Consider the following 18147-nt stretch of genomic DNA (forward strand, 5'->3'; position numbering starts at 1 on the left):
ACTCAAAGTGAGCAACAGGGCAAGTGGACAGTGACCAAAGTGGTCACATCCACAGTAGTTGCTGAGGATGGGAGAATTTGCACCACCACTGGTGAAAGGTGCTTGAAGGAGGGCCCCTCCCACTGTTATAAATGGTGCGATCTAGGTGAAATGTAACGTTGTCTCCATGAAATACAGAGCACTTTAGCCCTTTCCAGCATGTTTAGCTCCAAGGTATGTACTGCCTGCAGAAAATAAGCTTCTCGGCTGATGCCACACACTCACTTGGCCCTTGTGAACAACTTCCTAAGAGGTCTGGGGAGACGGAAAGTTCTTGCTCCAGCTGATAGAGATTAAGGACTTCCTTTCAAGCCTGCCTTCCAAGGAAGCTGTTTTTATACACCAACCAAGTGCAGTGCGTCTCCCGATTTCCACCAGTTGTTCCCTGAAGTCCAGCCTGCTGTTCCCACTGAATGGGCTATCAACACTCCAGATGTGCAGCAGACCTATGCTGTAAGATCTGGTTTAGCCGGGGACATTACAGATTGGTTTAACTAGTGGGTCCTTTCCATGCAGTTCTTTATGCTCAGCCCGTGCCTTACCGACTGCTTTTTAGGAAGACATGGACACAGTTTTTGAAGTCCCCCAACAGACAATGAAACATTGTGAACTCATTAGCGAGTCAGTTCTTTTTTCTTTTTACAAAAAATATATTAACATTTATAAAATAAATCCCATTGGTTTTGCATTCTTCAAAGCATGTCTGCATTATATTGAAGAGTTTATAATATTGGCTGGCTTTTCACATATGTTCAGCAGGAGTTTGGCTAGCCTGTTTTGTTGAACCTAAATTTGTGACATTTTCATTTACTATTCAATGTTGCCATTCAGTCCAATTGTCAATACCCAGATGAATATCCGGCAAACTGTGGATGGAGGAACGCTGCGAACACTGAAATTGGGTGCACTTTTCTATTTCTTGCTCTTTCTTTGTCTTGAAGTTCTTGCCTTCTTTCCACCAGTTTTCTTCATAACTTTCGCTTTTGCCTTGTTCTTCTTTTGCCTTGCCTTTTGGGCACCTCTGCAAATCAAGAGAAATAATACCAATTGCTGCTTTCTCTAATCTAGGAAACTGGAAATATGAATTCTACTAAATAGTTAACAGATCTAGAATCTTTATAGAAATGCACACTCTTTCTAAAAGCTGATAACACTATCATTGTGTGATTCTGAAAGCACTTTGAAGGCAGAATTGCTGCAGTAACACAAATGATAGCAGTAGTATAGCACATGCACTTTTATAGCCATATCAGCTACAGGGAAGAGTTTTCACCTTCCCTTGCCTGTTAAGAGTTGTGTGGAACCTGTCCCATCATATTCCATCATTATTATTACGTATTATTGTGTATTTTCATATGCATGCTGACATTACATATTTAGGGCAGATATGCATCGAACACAGATATGTGTTGTTCTTTTGCAAAATGGATCTTGATAATTGTATTGCATTATATGCACATTAATAACTAAAATTCTGCATCGTGTTCCAAACACATGTAACATGTGTACATGTGTAAATGTACACATGTAAATGTGAATTGTTACTGGATAACACATATTTAACTAATCACTGTGGACTTTAATAAAAATATGCTATATAAAAATCAAAACAAGCACAACAGCTTTTGCAATGTGGTGGTTCTCCTCCTCCTTTTCATATCTGCAGCAAATAACTGCAAATCTTCTAATACTTTGTGATTCTTATCTACAAAAAACGAATATGCTATTTCACTTCGGAAGTGGAAAAAGGCCTGAAAAGTTTATAGCATCCTGATGCTTTAGGAGGTCCTGCGCCCCATTTAGAAAACCCAGCCTCTGTTTTTCATGAAAAGGATGCCAAACTGCTCGTTCTTGTGAGATAAGCAAACAAATGTGTTCACGTGGCAAACTCAATGGTAACTTCTCTTAGCCACGTGCAGATTAGGGCAAGTGTTGCGTTTATGGTCTCTTGCTCCACAAATAAAGCATCCCGCATCAGTGTCCTTACAGGAGTGACTAGGAAGAGCACAGCGATCGCAAACGCTGCAGTGAATCCATGCTGCAAAGATAAAATTGGCAATTTAGAATTCTGAAAAGGGCAACACTGACAGTGTATAAATTGTTCTATATGGACAGAATTCCAAACACTAGTGAGACCATTTCAAAAGACATTTCTAAAAAACATTATGTTTTACATGTGAGACCTGGAACAAAATGTTACAGTGTATCCCTAGGCCCTAAAAGGAGGGCTTCTGGTCTCCAGCCAGCCTGGAAAACAATGGGCAAAAATAGCTGCGTGACACACATGAAATCAAGGTGTCTCATAATAGTTGCTTGCTTTGAGACTGGTATGAAAGCTGGCTTGTCTTGCCAAATACTGAAATATGGAGACTTAACATTTTAATAGCACTTGGACGTGGATCAGCCCTGATTGCAAATTGCATAGTAAAAATGTGAATAAAAATACTTACAGGGTTTTACGCATTTTTTGCACAGATAACAATGTGTCCACCGTCTCCCATCCTATTTGAAAAAAAATTAAGTAGTGTCAAGATTTTAAAATGAAATTATTTGAGGTGTCATTAGCTATCTAGTTTCTATTTTCCTTGCATATATTGCTAGAGCCTCTATTAGACTTCCCCAACGTGGAGCCCTCCAGATGTTTTTGACTTCAACTCTCATCAGCTTGGACCAGCACGGCCAATGATCAGGAATGCTAGGAGTTGTAGTCCAAAACATCTGGAAGCTACCAGGTTGGGGAAAGGCTTACTAGAATTCCTTACTTGATTGAAGAAATCGTTTTGCCTTTCCAATGAACTCCTCTTATAGGAATAAGTGTGCAAGCTCAAAGTGAGCACATTTCTCTTCTCTTGCAGTCATATAAAAAAATACTATACTACAGCATACAACAGCCTTCCCCAACCTGGTGCTCTCCAGACGTTTTGGGCCCCAAATCCCAGGATTCCTATTGGCTGTTCTGGCTGGTGCTGATGTTAATGTAAGTCCAAAATATCTGGAGGGTAGCAGGTTGGGGAAAGGCTGGCATACAACACAACAAGGACAAAAATTGGATCATTTGTTTCTTTCAAAAGAACGCATGTCTACCTGTGAACCCTGCCTCCAGTGTGGCTAGTCTTGAGTATTGGGGGGGGGGGGGGGCAAATACATAAGCCACAGGCTTCAGGGTTTCTACCAACGGTATAGAGCCTCTAGACCAGGGTGAGAAATGTGTGGCCCTCCAGATGTCTTGGCCTACAACTGCCATCAGCCCCAGGGCCAGCATAGCCAATGCAGAGGGATCATGGAGTTGTAGGCCAGAACATCTGGAGGGCCACACGTTGTCCACTCCTGCGCTAGACTTTTCACTAAATAAAATGAAGAGGGCCAATCAGTCTCCCAACCCCTTTCTTGCCCTCATATGTACACCAGCCTCTGCAACCATCATGGAAGCCAGGGCTTACCACATTTACACAAACGACTACTGATGTTTGGAGGTGGGATGGTGAGGGAGAACAAGAGGGTTGCAGCCTCCCACCCATTCCTCACGATCCCATCTCTGCTGTAATGCTTCAAGTTTCCTCCTTATTTCTTGGTCATTTCCTGCAGAATCTAGTTGAAGGCAGTGCTGTAGATACAGCAACGACAAACCTATCCAGGTTTACTCTGTCCCACTGATTTCAATGAGACTGACTCCCAAAGTGGGCTCGGGGACTGCAGCCTTAGCTTCCTATCTGAGGTTCCCCACCTTCCCACTCCCAATCCCTCCAATTTCCCCCGCCTCTCCACGCCACCCCCTAATTCTGACTGCATTTATTTACATCTGAAGTTATTTGTACTAGATTCAAATTGAAAGGGCAAACTCCTGCTAAAATTCTTCTCGAACTCACTTACTTTGGATGTACATGAATTGCAGGCTTCACAGTGTTGGTTGTCTAAGCTGACGTAGCGCTGGCAGACAGGGCAAAACCTGGCAGACAGGGAAAAAACAGTCAAAACGATTAGCCTACCTCAAGGGTTGTTTCACGGTGCATGGCTAAAACTGAATAAACTGATGTCTCAGTGAGCCACATCAATGCTTTTTTAAAAAAAGTATTACTTTAAAATGTAATTTATTTTTAAAAAACTCTACTCAGCTGAATAAAAACCTTACCTGTATCCTTCTTCTACAGGAAGCGCTATTAATTGTGGTGAAAGGTTGGTAAACATACGGACGGGAGACTGTTTGCGACCGGTCTTCCCATGCTTATAGAGGGCATGATTGTCATAGTCCACCTAGGAAATAAAGCCAGGGCAGAAATGCAATGAAAGACTTTTAAATAGACTTTTGAAAGACTTCTATAAACAAAATTCCACATCAGTATTATTTTATTTATTTAATACATTTATGAATTGTACCCCCCGCCTAACAGGTGTCTGGGACAAATTAAAATGGAAGCTGGTGTGTGTGTATGTGTGTGTGGAGTCAAATTATAAAACAGAGAGACTCAACTATAATAAAATCCAAGAGTTACAACCAGTAATAATTATTAAAAGAAAGCCTCATGTAAATTTCCCATCTATTCTCTATCTATACCTATAATTTTTAGACATTCATACTTCAGTAAACTCAAAAATATCCCCAGGGATAATAGAGAGGTGTGCACATGCTCTGTAGGTTTTACACACAGTGGGTCAAATCCAATGTAAGTCTTACTTAGAGTAGACCCACTAAAATGAATGGGGCAAGTTAGCCATGACTAACTGAAATCCCATTCATTTTAGTCAGCGAACTCTAGATAAGATTTTTGTTTTACCCAATGCAGTTTTTGCCCAATGGATCAGGGCTGATATTTTCATGTTTCAATCTATGAGTGGGATTCACTCCCATTCCTAGTACTATAGACTCTTGGATCACTTGAAAAACACCTCTAGAATTAATGTAACATAATTAATGTAAACATAATTAATGTTGTTGCATCAAGTCTTTGTTATTACCAAAATGGTAAACTTTGGTGTGCGCTGTGCCAATTGAGACTGCAGGGTGGGGCTCACCTCTGGCCAAGGCACAACTTGTCATGAACTGTCCGGCAGGTGACTAGATTACTGCCAAATCCAGGCCAAGAGTTTTTCCTCTGAACATCAATGCTACCCAACACTAATGACGGAGCGTGATGGGCTTGGAGCTGCAGCCTATGAGAATTTACGTAGGGAAAACTTGGTGGATAAATTCTTCTCATGAGGTCAAATTGCTTCATTTAGAATGGTTCAACAAATAGTACCCATATATTCAAAAAGAAAAGGTGGTGGATGTACAAACGCAAAGGTAAGATTTATCGAGTACAAAGGAAACTTAAAGCATTCTGAGTAGCACTCAGACCTTCCTTAGAGAAATTTAATTGCCAGAGAGAAAATAAACACTGAAGTAGATGATTCTATGGCTAGAAATAGTCAGAGCAACCTATCAAACTAAAGACTGGGCGTTTCTGAATACCGGCGGCATTGAAATCGCAAACAAGTAAGCACCCAAACATTCATAGCAAAGCATGTTTTTTCATTCACAAAGCTACCAATTATTTTTGCCCATACCTGATAATCCAACATACAGAAATTTGGGAAAAATTCAAGAATGCGTGACTCAAAGAAGTATGGAAATATCCAAAGTATAGGTAACGTATTGCTGTCAGGATCTAGTAAGCAAAAGAAATGTATATGCACTTTTACAAAAGAAATGTATATGCACTTTTACAAATGTAAAAGGGAACGGATAATAATTCTTTTTACAAGTAGCTCAACAGCACACAAACCAGTTTCCCTTGCAAACACCTTTGTAGCGGCCATTACCCCTCTGACCTTCAACAAATGCTTTAATTGATAAGCCTGCAAATTAAAGCTTGAGCCCGCTGTACATAATGCCAAATATTCAACTGAAATCAGAATATAGTCACAAAAGTTGCAGTCATTTCCTCAAATCAAACAATTATTTTAAAATATCGACCCCCCCCACTTGCTCCCTCAACCACATCAGAAATAGTTACCTTCACCTCCAGTTTGCCTCCACATTGCAACCAGCTTTTTGAAACTAAAAGCCAATGCTTCAACCAAGCCTCCAAACGGAGGATCAGCCACCATGACGACATCTTTGCCTTCATCTTGTTGCAAGAATTTCTGACATATTTCATAAGCTGCCTGCAAGAGATCAGGGTCAACTTACATTTCAAACTTACTTTGTGAGAGCCAATCACTATTATAATCACACGCTGGGGTCAGAAATGCGCAATGGGAATTTTGATTATTATTATTTTTAAAGAACCACATCATGTTGTTTCGGAAAATCCTCTCAGTTCAAAAGCAGTTGGCTGCTGTTTAAGGAACAGAAGGAAGGTGGCCAGTGTCCTACTTTATAGAGGACAGTCCTCTACTTGAAAGCATCCTTTATTGGAAGGTCTGTCCAATCCAAGTCCAGTTTAAAGGTAAAGAACCATAAGAGGGTGAGCAGAGGCCTTGAAGTTGCCATCATCAGACAAAAGTCTGTGCAGGCACACAGGTCATCTGTCACACTCTTCACCACTATGGTGAGATCAACTGTATTTCTTTTTAAATTATGGTAATCACTTCTCAATCTGCATCCATACATATAAATTAACTGATGCAAATTGTATGCAAATCTGGCCCTCTTTTCCCCCCACAATGCACTTCCTCCTTTTTGGTGATGCGCAATTCTCCACAAGCCCCAGCTGCCCCAGACGAAAGCTGGAGCAAGCGAAGCTGGATCCAAAAAGCATTTTGAGTCATTTAAATTTATTTTAAATCTAAAACTTCTAGAAGTAACCTGAAAAGGCATTTGACAATTGCGAAACGTGTCTGGATTTTAATCAACAAAGATCCTATCACATTTGACAGCAAGACTTCATGCTTCTGAGGAATACTATGTGTCCCGTCAATCAGTAGAGTTTCAATCTGGATCATTCAGGCAGCCAAATGAAGTGGTACAAGCAGTCCTGTAAATAAGCCTACACAACGTAGTGGCCAGCATTAAGAAGCCATGCTGGTCACCGAGTAGGGGATGCAGACTATAGTTTGTTTTTTATTTGCAGGGAGCTTTTGTTTTTTGTTTTAACGTGGAAGAGCATTAAAAAAAAACTATCTTTACCTCATTCTACTGTAGGGGTAGACTAGGCCTCTCTAAGCAAGAGAGAAACTCAGTACAAGGTTCCATAGCCTGAAATGTTTCAACAGCAAGAGGCCTAAAAGGGACCCCAGGAAGGTAATTATATCAATGAGAAACAGCAACAATGTAGATCAATTTATGTTTTCATTAAATAATTTTAATAGGTTATAAATACAAGTACAAAGGCTAGAAATTTACTTTTTCCATTTGGGAAGCTCATTATTTAGGAAAAGAGCTTGGAATGATTAGCTTTTACTTAAAAATGGGAAAAGTAAATTTCTAGTCCTTTTGGTCCTGAATGTAACTCTTCTCCTTTTTTAAAAAAAAAATCCGTTTCAGTGAAAATTACATCTGTAGCTACAGTGCACAATTTAGGACTCTGGCCTTCAATCATTCATTCCACATGAGAGACTTAGGGTGCAATGCTATGGATATTTAGACAGTAGAAAGTCTTAGAATTGCCAGCATGCCCTAGCAAGGATGGCTGGCACGAGAGAAGCTGGGAATTGTAGGACTTCTTTCTATCTAAACATGCCCTTAACTGATTACTCTCTGGAATGCTAAGGTCTTCAGCATTCTCATAAAGGAACAACAACAATGCGTCTTCTCCTCCTCCTCAGGGATACATAGGAACACTTGGAATTGTGATGGGAATAGTTCCTAGAAGAGCTACAAACACTGTAAGGGAACCAAAAGAATCCCCAAATGTATTACATCTCAATTTCAATGGGCTGATTTTGAACATCTGATCAAAAAGTGACTGAGAAAAGTAAAAAGATGTTTCACAATTCTCTTTATTTCTTTCACACACTGATTTGCACATTTATTTCTTAAAAATGAAACGCCATAGGAGGCTCATGTGTGAAGCACTGCCTTCAGAATTTTTGTAAAGACTCCTTTATACCCAGGGAAAGCTATCTGATCTCTCTAGATCAGGGTGGGGAACTGTTTCTTCTTTTCATTCCAAGGGCTGAAATTCCAAACTAGGAAATGTCTTGGTGGGATTAGAGGTCCCAGGAAAGTTCTGAGCAGGGTCAAAGGCAAAGTAGGTGGGCCCTAAATGTGATCCCTACTCATCTTAAGCCAACTCAAAAGTAAGCAGGACAAGCCTCCACGTGTCTACTCAGAGGAAGGAAAGCCTCAGAAGTAAGCAGGACTGAATCACTTAGCAGCTTCCTCTGCAGACACCTCCCCTTCTCCCTGGCAGGGCGGAGCTGCCAACCTAACCTACAGTAATATCTTACTGTTGTGTTCTTAATGTTGAATTTTTTTACTGTGAACCGCTGAGAGATTTTATTATGTTCAGCGGTATACAAATGCCACAAATAAATACGTGAATAAATAGTAACGCAAACTGGAACTTCTGATTTTTTACTGGACCCTGCAGAATTGTGAACTCAGAAAAAGTGAAAAATGATTGTAAAGGAGTACATTTAAATGTATGACATCCTTGTGCATTCTATTCATGTGTCATTATGTACTTGCATACGTAACGTACATTGTAGCCCTCTTCTGTGGAACAACTTGATTTTCTGTTTTATAGAGGCATTTTATTTGATATATTATTTTTATTATGTTTCATTTAGCCACCCTGAGATAAGGCGGGACATAAACTGAAATGAAAGTTCACTATTTTGCCTATGCAAGCCTTCTAGAATCTCCACAAGCAAGAGCACAGTTACACTTTTTAAATCACCAGCTCCCAACATTTATTTCAATATATATGTTCTGTAAAATTTTCCTTACCTCTCCAGCAAAGAAGTAATGGTTAAACATGTTATAGTGGCAGAAGTCTTCTTCTGTATAAAACTGGGAATACCTGTAAAGTAATTATTTTCATTATATTAAAAAAGGAGTAGTGTGCAGCCAAATGTGTGGCATACCACAGCTCCCTTTGTTCTTTGGCTTTTTATTTTATCTACCACCTATTCTTTTCCTCAGAGCCCTCTCTACTCTGCACCCTTCCTTCAGCCACTGTCCCTACCTTCAGGGACGTCTTCCACTCCTTAGTCTGCCCCACAAAGCTATTCCTGTTCCTAAGGACAGAGTCACATTTCAATTCCAACCAAACTGACCATCTCCCTACTCTCACTGACATTGTGGCCACCACGTTGCCTGAATAAAAGAATATTCAATAACATTCCATGCCATCACACCAGCTTGGTTAGCAGGTGTCAGAAACATCATGGCCACAAAGGCAATACACTAATCAAGTTACTTAAATTCCTGATTAGCTAGAAAAAGAGTTAGGATAAGAAGCAATGAATGTTAAAAAAAAAAAAAAACAGTATCGATTTTTCAACTACACAGCACAGAGTATCACACATATTGACCATACACTGAGGAAGCTTGGAAATGAAGTAGTTTTTAATATGAGAAATCTTAATGAAGAGAGCATCAAACATTTAATAAAACCTACCTGAAATCAATATCTAACAAGAGGCTCTTAACGGAGATCTTCTGTTCATTTGATGCTTGGGATTTGATCAACTCGTGAAGCCTTAAAAAATAAACATGAACCTATTTAAACATACAATAAACAAACATCAGACAATGGCTAGTGAACGTACAGAATACGCTTTTTAATACAAAACCAAACCAAAACTGTTTTCAGATTAAAGCCATGGGCCCCATGACAAGTTTCATACATAGTATCACCTCTAAATAATGAATGTACAAGAGTCAGCATACACACGGTACATACAATTTGCTATACTGAGGTGATCTCTGTCAGGAAATTCTTCATGGGCTAAGCCACCTTTAGAACTCTCAAGGACAAGGCTGAAGTTATGAAGGTTTCAATTCCTGGAAGAATTAACAAACTATTTCCCCAAGGTCTGCAACAAAACATATGGGGACTTAAAACTTGTCAAGCTTCATAGAATCATCGAATAGTAGAGTTGGAAGGGGCCTAAAAGGCCATCGAGTCCAACCTCCTGCTCAATGCAAGAATGCTTCCGTTTCCCCCTTGAGGCCTCATGGACTGAATATGAAGGCACAGGCATTTTTCCTTTACTATAATTGTTGCCTGTTAACATTAAGAACCTGAACATCTCAAATTTTACATTTGACCGGGAAGGGAGGGAGTGCCCCCAAACATAGAGGAAGTCTAGAAGGGGACATAAGTGAAAATGTTTGAGAACCCCTAGGTTTTGCCATTGCAATATTAAGGACACCTCATATTGTTCAACTCACTCCACCACATCTATGAACACATGAAGTGCTGTTATACACAATCAGACCATTGCTCATTTGAGTAGCAGTGGCTCTCCCAAGATCTCAGGCCAAACTCCTTCCCAGACCTGGTAGTAGAAAGACATTTTAGCTGGAGATGCGAGGAAGTGAACCGGAGATCCTTCAATTGCTACTGGCAAGCTGGTTCATGCGGTGGAGTTTGTTCTGCACATTCTCTTTAACTGCTATTTTATCGAGAGGCTATAGAAATTTCCATGCACCCTATCACACAATCTTTTCCTGGACAATCCATAGAGGCTGTGTTGATCATTTTACTGAAGGTTTCAAATATTTATTGCATGTATATATTTCAATTACTGAGCAAGTTGTGAAATGTTGAAATGTTTCTATCCTGACTAGATCATCCATGATTGTCAGCCCCATGCTGATAAATATGAATGTATTCTTACTTTTACAGTGCATATTTTATATGTTTGTATGTTTTTCAAAAAGTACTTATTTATATGTGTGTGTGACAGACGGGAAATAAAATTATTTAGATTTGTTCTACTTATTGTCAGTTATTTTGTAGCTAGCCTCCTTTGGAGGCTCATCCACTATACGCCACCAAAGGATACGTTTGGTAGTATTTAGAAAATGGCACCATATTAAAGAATTTCCCTAACCGGACACGTAACATGAGAGAAACTTGGAGACCTAGAGCCATTCAAGCTTTTGTTAACATCTGATATACCAAGTTCAGAAATATCCAATGAAATCTTCAATTAATTAGTGAAATTTTCTTTATTTTCAGGCTTTGTTTCACCAGCAACCAACATGAAATGTAGAAACTTCCAATGGATTTTGCTACAACTTCTGGCAAACATCCCAAAAACCCATTTTTTCCATTAATTAACCAGATGATGGAGCTATTTACTTAGATGAAAGTTCAACTATATTAGAAATAAATCACTCCCTGTTGCACAATCCTATGCATGTTTAGTCAGGGAAAAAAGTAATACAACTCCCAACATGCCCAACCAGCATGCTTGGAGCTGCCTTGAACTAAAGCTTTTAAACCAAATTCCCAGAGAGCGACCAACAATATCCCTTTGTTAAGAAAAAATATTGGGAGCAAAGGTGCTGAGTGACTTACCTTGGGGTGCCAACACAAAGCACCCTTTTGAATCCCTGCGCAACAATTAGATCCAGCAAGAACCGACAACTTCTATCAGTAAACAGATATTGTGCATTTGTCTTCTTATTCTCCAGAGGGCTGAGGAGTTGGCTAGGTCTTTTTAGCTGGGCAAGAGAGACACTGTTGAGCACCTGATGGCCATAGTGTCTTCCCCACTCCGGTGGTAAGAGCAGCTGTTGGCATTCTCTGCAAAACTTTCTTTCCGATAGCGGCAAGGTGACAAACTCCTTGTACCTTGTATTAGAAGACAAAGTAGAGAATTATCATTGCTGTTCCTGCGTTTGCTTGCTCCATCCTTTGCCTCCCCCTCATGTGCCATGGTGTCTCCCCACCCTCCATCTATATTGTAAGCTCTTTGCGCAGCAACCTGTTTTTTGCTTGTGTTGGTCATGCTGGCTGGAACAATGGGAGTTGTAGACCAACACATCTGGAGGGCACCAAGTTGGGGAGAAACGACACAAAAGCCAGGAAAACAGCAATTGATCAGTGAGTGGGGGAAGTCAGTGGAGCCAGGGAATGGGCTGTGGCTTTCTGGGGAACTCCAGAGGGCTGGATTTGGTCCACGGGTCTGAAGTTCTGCACTCCTGTTCCACATAAACAGCGGCAGCAGCAGCTTGGCCATTTCATCTCCCCAAAACAACAGATCCACTCTTAGGTCTCGTTCACTGCAATGGGCAATGACATAATTTTCTCTCTCCCATTTGAACCAAGGCAACCTCAAAGGTTGAACTCTGGCTGGATTAGGCCCCTGTATAAAAAGGCACATCTCACATTAGGGTCAGGGTTGGGGGAGCTGTGTGAGAGGGAGCCACATCAGAAATCCCCCATGATCTGAAAGCATGATGCTAAATTGCCTATATCCACCAACTATCCTTAACAGGAAAACATTTACCGAAGTACAGGTAGGGGGAACATCTTCGAACATATTATTTCCCAAGAAGCTGAACAAATAGAGCAGCTGATCTTAAAGGTTCGATTGACAGCCGGGCTTCAATTCAAAATAGGAGTGGGAATAATTGGTTTGTGGATTAGTCTTCCAGATCTGCAGCCTGAATGCTAGTTTGTCTGGTACGTTTTTTAGATAATGTAGCCATGGGACACCCTTTTGACTGAATTTTGAACCCATCTTTGCTTTGAATAGAATGGGAATGCATGTGCATCCTATGCATATTTATACAGAAGTAAAACCAACTGAGTGCAATAAGGCTCTCTCCCAAACAACTGTGCATAGAATTTCAATCTTGGTGTTTAGATTTTTCTTTGCTTTTTAGCTGCACACCCTTTGCCTTTCTATGTCTAGTGTATAGTGTGCCATCAAAATTGAGTTTCTGACTGTGAGCACACACAGGACATGGTATTGCAGCCAATCCTAACTTTCTTAGGAAGTTCCTATATAATAAAGGTATTTCCAAACATATTTGTTTCACCTACACATAACCTTTTAGGCATACACTGTAAAAAACAAAAACCACAAGTGGACACCCTACCATAATAACATGCAATCAGTCCCAAGTTGTGTGTGCACGTGCATAATAAGTTCTTTATTTGTTGAAAATATTTATATAACACCTTTCAGAGCATGAGCCCTCACAAGGCAGCTTATAACCATAGAAATGTATATAACAAAATTCATAATAAAAAACCAGATGTTCAACAAACATCAGCATAACACAGAACTTACAACACAACTGCAGCTAAACCCATCTGATAAAACATGATCAAGAGAAGTCCAAAGAAAACAAGTTAGTCTTCAGGGGCTTCTTAAAAGCCTGCAGTGATAGGGCCTGGGGGTCCTTCCCCAATCCTACACCTCCAAATTGTACTCCTGTATTTAAATTAGAATAAAATACCAGTGCTTGTTCGGGAAGGCTAGGAGTTATAGTCCTTTTTTTCTGTCTCAACACACATAGGATTGTACCCTAACTCCATCAAATTTTGGCTTAGCCCTCAGTTCCTGGCCAACTGTCCACATGCCAGCATTTGTAACTCAATCCTCCTGTTTTTATTGTTTTAATTTTATGCATTATTGCTTTTAATGTTTTACATATTCTGCTGTTGTAAGCCACCTTGTGAGGGCTTCTGCTCTGAAAGGCGGCCAAGAAATGTTTTAAATAAATAAATAATAAATAAATTTAAATAGAAGTGCAGAGGCAAAAAAAGATGGCAACTCCAAAATCCCTAACTAAAAACATACACAAAAATAAGCATACGTTCAGAAACAGCACCTTTCCACATTGTCTGCATGTGAGAAAGAGGGACGGTGACTTTGGTTGTATTTTTCCCGTGCTGAAAGTCTAGCTTCTGACACCTAAGAAGGAAAAAAGGTATAAATCCGAAAGAATATTACTAACATGGAAGAGCTTTAAGCAAGTTCTTAATTCTGCCACTGAAGTGCAACTAAAAAGTACTGAACTTGGGGTCAGCCATGTCTTTTGGGATTAAACAGATGAATCCACACTGTTAAAACCTGTATTGTTTTTGTTTACCTTTTCATTTTCCCACTGAAAAAAGTTACAGTCTTTTCTTTCTCTACACGCAGAACAAGCATAAAATCTTCTCCCTTCTTTCCCTTGAAGAATCTTTGCAAATAGAAGAGTTGGGCCTAAAGAAAAAGAAAAAAAAAGCTTTAAAATAAGTATATTCAAACGGTGCAGAAAATGGGGGAAGGGGGAGACAATAGAATCTTGCAATAAATAGCGAAAGTCAGTATGTCTGAGATTCATAATAAAATTACTTTCAAATTGATAATCCAAAGGAAGTCGGTATGGCTAAGCAGTGGAATGTAAGCGCTTAACTACAAAGGTGGAATATTGTCAAAAGTTTGTTAAGTGCATCCAAATTATAATCGGCTACGAATTCTCATTTGATCCATTAATAACCTTGTTGAGATTTTTTGGGGGGAAACTAATAGTACTGAGAGGAGACAGACTGAATTTGTGGGGAATTTACAATTTGCAATAAAATACTGGACAATGAAATTCCGTACAGGGATACTATATAGGGAGCCAAAGATCAGAAAGGCCATTGAGATTTTTGTTTAGTCCTAATAAAATGTATTGGCTGTGTTTGGCCATCACACTAAACCAAGGGTGAAGAATTTCAAGCCTAGGGGTCAAATTCAGTCCCAATTTGGCCCTCTGAGGTTCCTTCCCCTAGCCCCCACCTTCTCTCCTCCAACCACCTAGTGGTTTGTTGACTTTTGCGTGGATTTCCCCCCATTCTAAAAGGTTGAAATACCTCTCCTAAAGCTTAGTTACTGGAAGCAAGAGCTTTAAGCTAAAATATGCTGGTAAGTTTAGCTCCACCTCACCTCTTTTGCCTTCAGCCCCACACAACACAGGGATAAGGCCCCCAACAGCTTTTCCACAATGGAAGCCCGCCCTTGGGCTGAAAAAGGTTCTGCACCCCTGCACTAAACCATGGTTTACTGTAACATGAATAAGCCTCTGGATCAGACACAAGGAGGAGATTGGAACCTTTTTTTTAAGCATTTTAAGCATTTTTTTACATTTTCGCTAACCAGAGTTTCTCAGTGAGTGCAAACTGTGGACACACTGTGCCATTCAGATTCTGAAATCTTTCTATTGTTAGAATAAAGTTTTGCAGATTGAGACACTGGACCATCCAAAGAACGAGGTAAAACCTTCCACATGCTTGCTACAATTTGCTTTGCATCCACTTTCATAAACAACCCAGAAACGCCCCATTCCTCGGTTGTTTGGTGTAACACCCAAACCCAGAACTCTGAATTGTTGAGGAACAAACATGGTTTGTTGTTTGATGAGACATCTGACTTCTCTGGGCTGAGTAACAAACAACCCAGAGCTTTATCCCAACAACAAACCACGAGTTCAAAGTCTGTTTGTTCCACAACAACCCAGAGTTCTGGGTTTAGATGTCACATTAAACAACCCAGGAATGGGGCATTTCTCGGTTGACATGAAGCAGAAGTACCAAGCAGAAGGCTCGCTTACGTCTGCACAACAGACCCATGGGCTGTTGTTACAAGCAAACATGCCACAGTTTGAAATATTAATAAAATACATCAGAGTGAATGAAAAACACACAAGACAGTACAACAACCAAACCAGACTTGTAATACAGTCCAAAATACAAAGTGGATGCATATTTGAAACCAGGATTTATCCAAGCTAATATCTGGTCTCTCAGCTTTACCTCCCTTGATGAATAGTAGTTTCTTTAAATAATTAATATAGTTTAATATGGGTTGTACCCAATGGTGGCTTTGCACTAAAAGAGTGTCCATCTGTTCACACAAGATGAACACCTTTTTTCAGCAATCCCCTGTATTCACTGCAGCTACCCAATACTTGATCCTGTGGGTTGAGAGACACTTTGAAACAGTATGGGATAGGATGCAGTAGGTAGGGGAGCATCAACAAAAATCAGATTCCCTGCTTTGCATGAGCGTAAGCCCCAAATCATGAAACAGAATACACAGTAAGACAATCACTTCACAAAACTGCAAAATGAAGTTAGCAAAAATAAGTAAACTCCCCCAACTAAAATAAAATTAAGTCATAGGATACAAATCAGCAGGAGATAAACATCTTTAAGCCCCACTGCTTCCAATGGGAAAGGTAAGTGTGCAATCCTGTACCCCACTCACCTGGAAGTAAGTCACATTGAACGCGATAGGACTGACTTCTGAGGAGACATGTAAGGGATTGCACAGTTGAGCTCTTCCATTGAATCAACAGGAGTTAGAAATGCATACCTTTGGCTGAATCGTGCCTAATATTTATATTTTTAATAGTTATTAGTATTAATTGTTCCGTCCGCCACCCCTATGCTCCTAAATGCCACTGATATCAGAGAGAGGTTTGGGGGTGGAGAAGGAATATTTAGCATTGATCCCAGAGGACCTTTTCTTCTGTCGCCCCTGGATTATGGAATGGCCTGCCGACAGAGATTCATAATATTTATTTATTACATTTCTATACCGCCCAATAGCCAGAGCTCTCTGGGCGGTTCACAATATTAACTCTCTGTGATTTTAAGGCAGCTTTGAAGACTAGCCTTTTCTGACAGGCCTACCCAGATTAATGTAAAATCAAGAATTTTTAAAATGTGTTGATTCCTGTACTAATGTTGTTCCCCACATTGATCCAAAGGGAGAGGCGGGTAAGAAATTATTATTATTATTATTATTATTATTATTATTATTATTATTATTATTATTATTATTGTCGTTTCTGTCATTTGCACCTTTTAGCTAGAAGCCTTAATGTAGGGTGACCATATGAAAAGTATGACAGGGCTCCTGTATCCTTAACAGTTGCATAGAAGCAGGTGTCATTTGTATATATGGAGAACCTGGTGAAATTCCCTCTTCATCACCACAGTTAAAGCTGCAGGTGCCCTGCCCTCTTTTAAATCTGGTCACTCTAGTATAGCTCCTGCAGCTTTAACTGTGGTGATGAAGAGGGAATTTCACCGGTTTCTCTATATATACAAAGGACACCTGCTGAAATCCCCTTTTCATTACAACAGTTAAAGATACAGGAGCCCTGTCCTCCTCCTTTTCATACGGTCAGCCTACTTAATGTAAATATTAGCTTTCTATAGCACTTGTCTTTCAGAGTTCTTAATATGTTGGAAGGCTGAGTTTAGAAAGAGAGAACAGTTGCAGGACCTGGCCATTATAGGCTTGGTTCTCAATGGCCCCGTTCAGACAACACGCTAAACCACGCTGCTGGTTTAGCGTGTTGTCTGAACGGGGCCAATGTGGGAGAACTAGGATTAAAAAACGAAGAGCGCTGCTCGACCTGACTCACCATGAGGGCAATGGGGAGCAGGGATTGGGGAGTCCCGACCAAGCACCACGGCCACCCCGCAGCGCGGAGCCTTTTCCATCCTCCCCAACCGGCGCAACGCTGTTCCGGCCTCCTCGCCCGCGAGCTTCCTGCTTTATTTGGAGTTCCTATTCCGCTAATGGCGAGCGTAGGCCTTGCTGGCTGAGGGATGCTGGGAATTGTAGTTCAACACATCGGCAGAGCGGCAGGTGGGAAAGACTGACCTAGGCGGTACCAGCGGGGATGGGGCGGCCGGCAACCGTCCTGCCCCAGTGGCTAGACCCCTGTGGAAATTATAGCTGAATCAGAATCCCACATTAAAAGAAGGCTGCGATCCTAAACATACTTACTTGAAAGTTATTGTAGGTGAGCCTTGCGTTGTTATGCCAGGCAAAAGATAGCTTGTTTCATAATTGACAAATATTGCATAATGCAGATTGTGTTTGAAGAATTGGCTTGTTTCCTAATTAGCCCAACTGCCTTTAAAAATGATTGCTTTATTTTTTTCTTTTTAAGCTGAGCCTGGTGTTCCAGAATAAATGCCAAAAGGGAAGAATTGTGCAGTAAATTGTTCACATTTATAGACGTTTTACATAACATTATTTTCATTCATGACCATTTTAAAAAAATACTTTCATTGTTTCACAATTAGTTAACTATTAGCATAATTATCATTCCTATTGAAGATAACATTTGCTGTTCAAATACATTTAATGCTTTAAAAACACTTGCCCAACCCTAGCGTAAGGTTGAGAAATAGCGGCTTGTAGGATTGTAAGGTCTCCCAAGGCTCA

The 18147-nt window shown here is 40.3% G+C and overlaps 1 protein-coding gene across 1 annotated transcript; it reads right to left on the reverse strand.

Annotated features, from left to right (window-relative positions):
- Positions 1-650: 650 nt before the first annotated feature.
- Positions 651-17434, reverse strand: ZCCHC4 (zinc finger CCHC-type containing 4). The gene is made up of 13 exons (XM_063135196.1): positions 17336-17434; positions 14024-14139; positions 13763-13845; positions 11496-11771; positions 9585-9665; positions 8912-8984; positions 6033-6183; positions 5584-5684; positions 4169-4290; positions 3910-3985; positions 2490-2541; positions 1933-2077; positions 651-1060 (listed from the first exon to the last, which is right to left on the reverse strand). The coding sequence occupies exons 1-13, from the start codon at positions 17412-17414 to the stop codon at positions 952-954; spliced, it is 1464 nt and encodes a 487-aa protein (XP_062991266.1). The 5' UTR covers positions 17415-17434; the 3' UTR covers positions 651-951.
- Between the last annotated feature and the right edge of the window lie 713 nt (positions 17435-18147).

The sequence above is a fragment of the Elgaria multicarinata genome, chromosome 10 (assembly GCF_023053635.1).
Source record: "Elgaria multicarinata webbii isolate HBS135686 ecotype San Diego chromosome 10, rElgMul1.1.pri, whole genome shotgun sequence".
NCBI classification, from domain to species: Eukaryota; Metazoa; Chordata; class Lepidosauria; order Squamata; family Anguidae; genus Elgaria; species Elgaria multicarinata.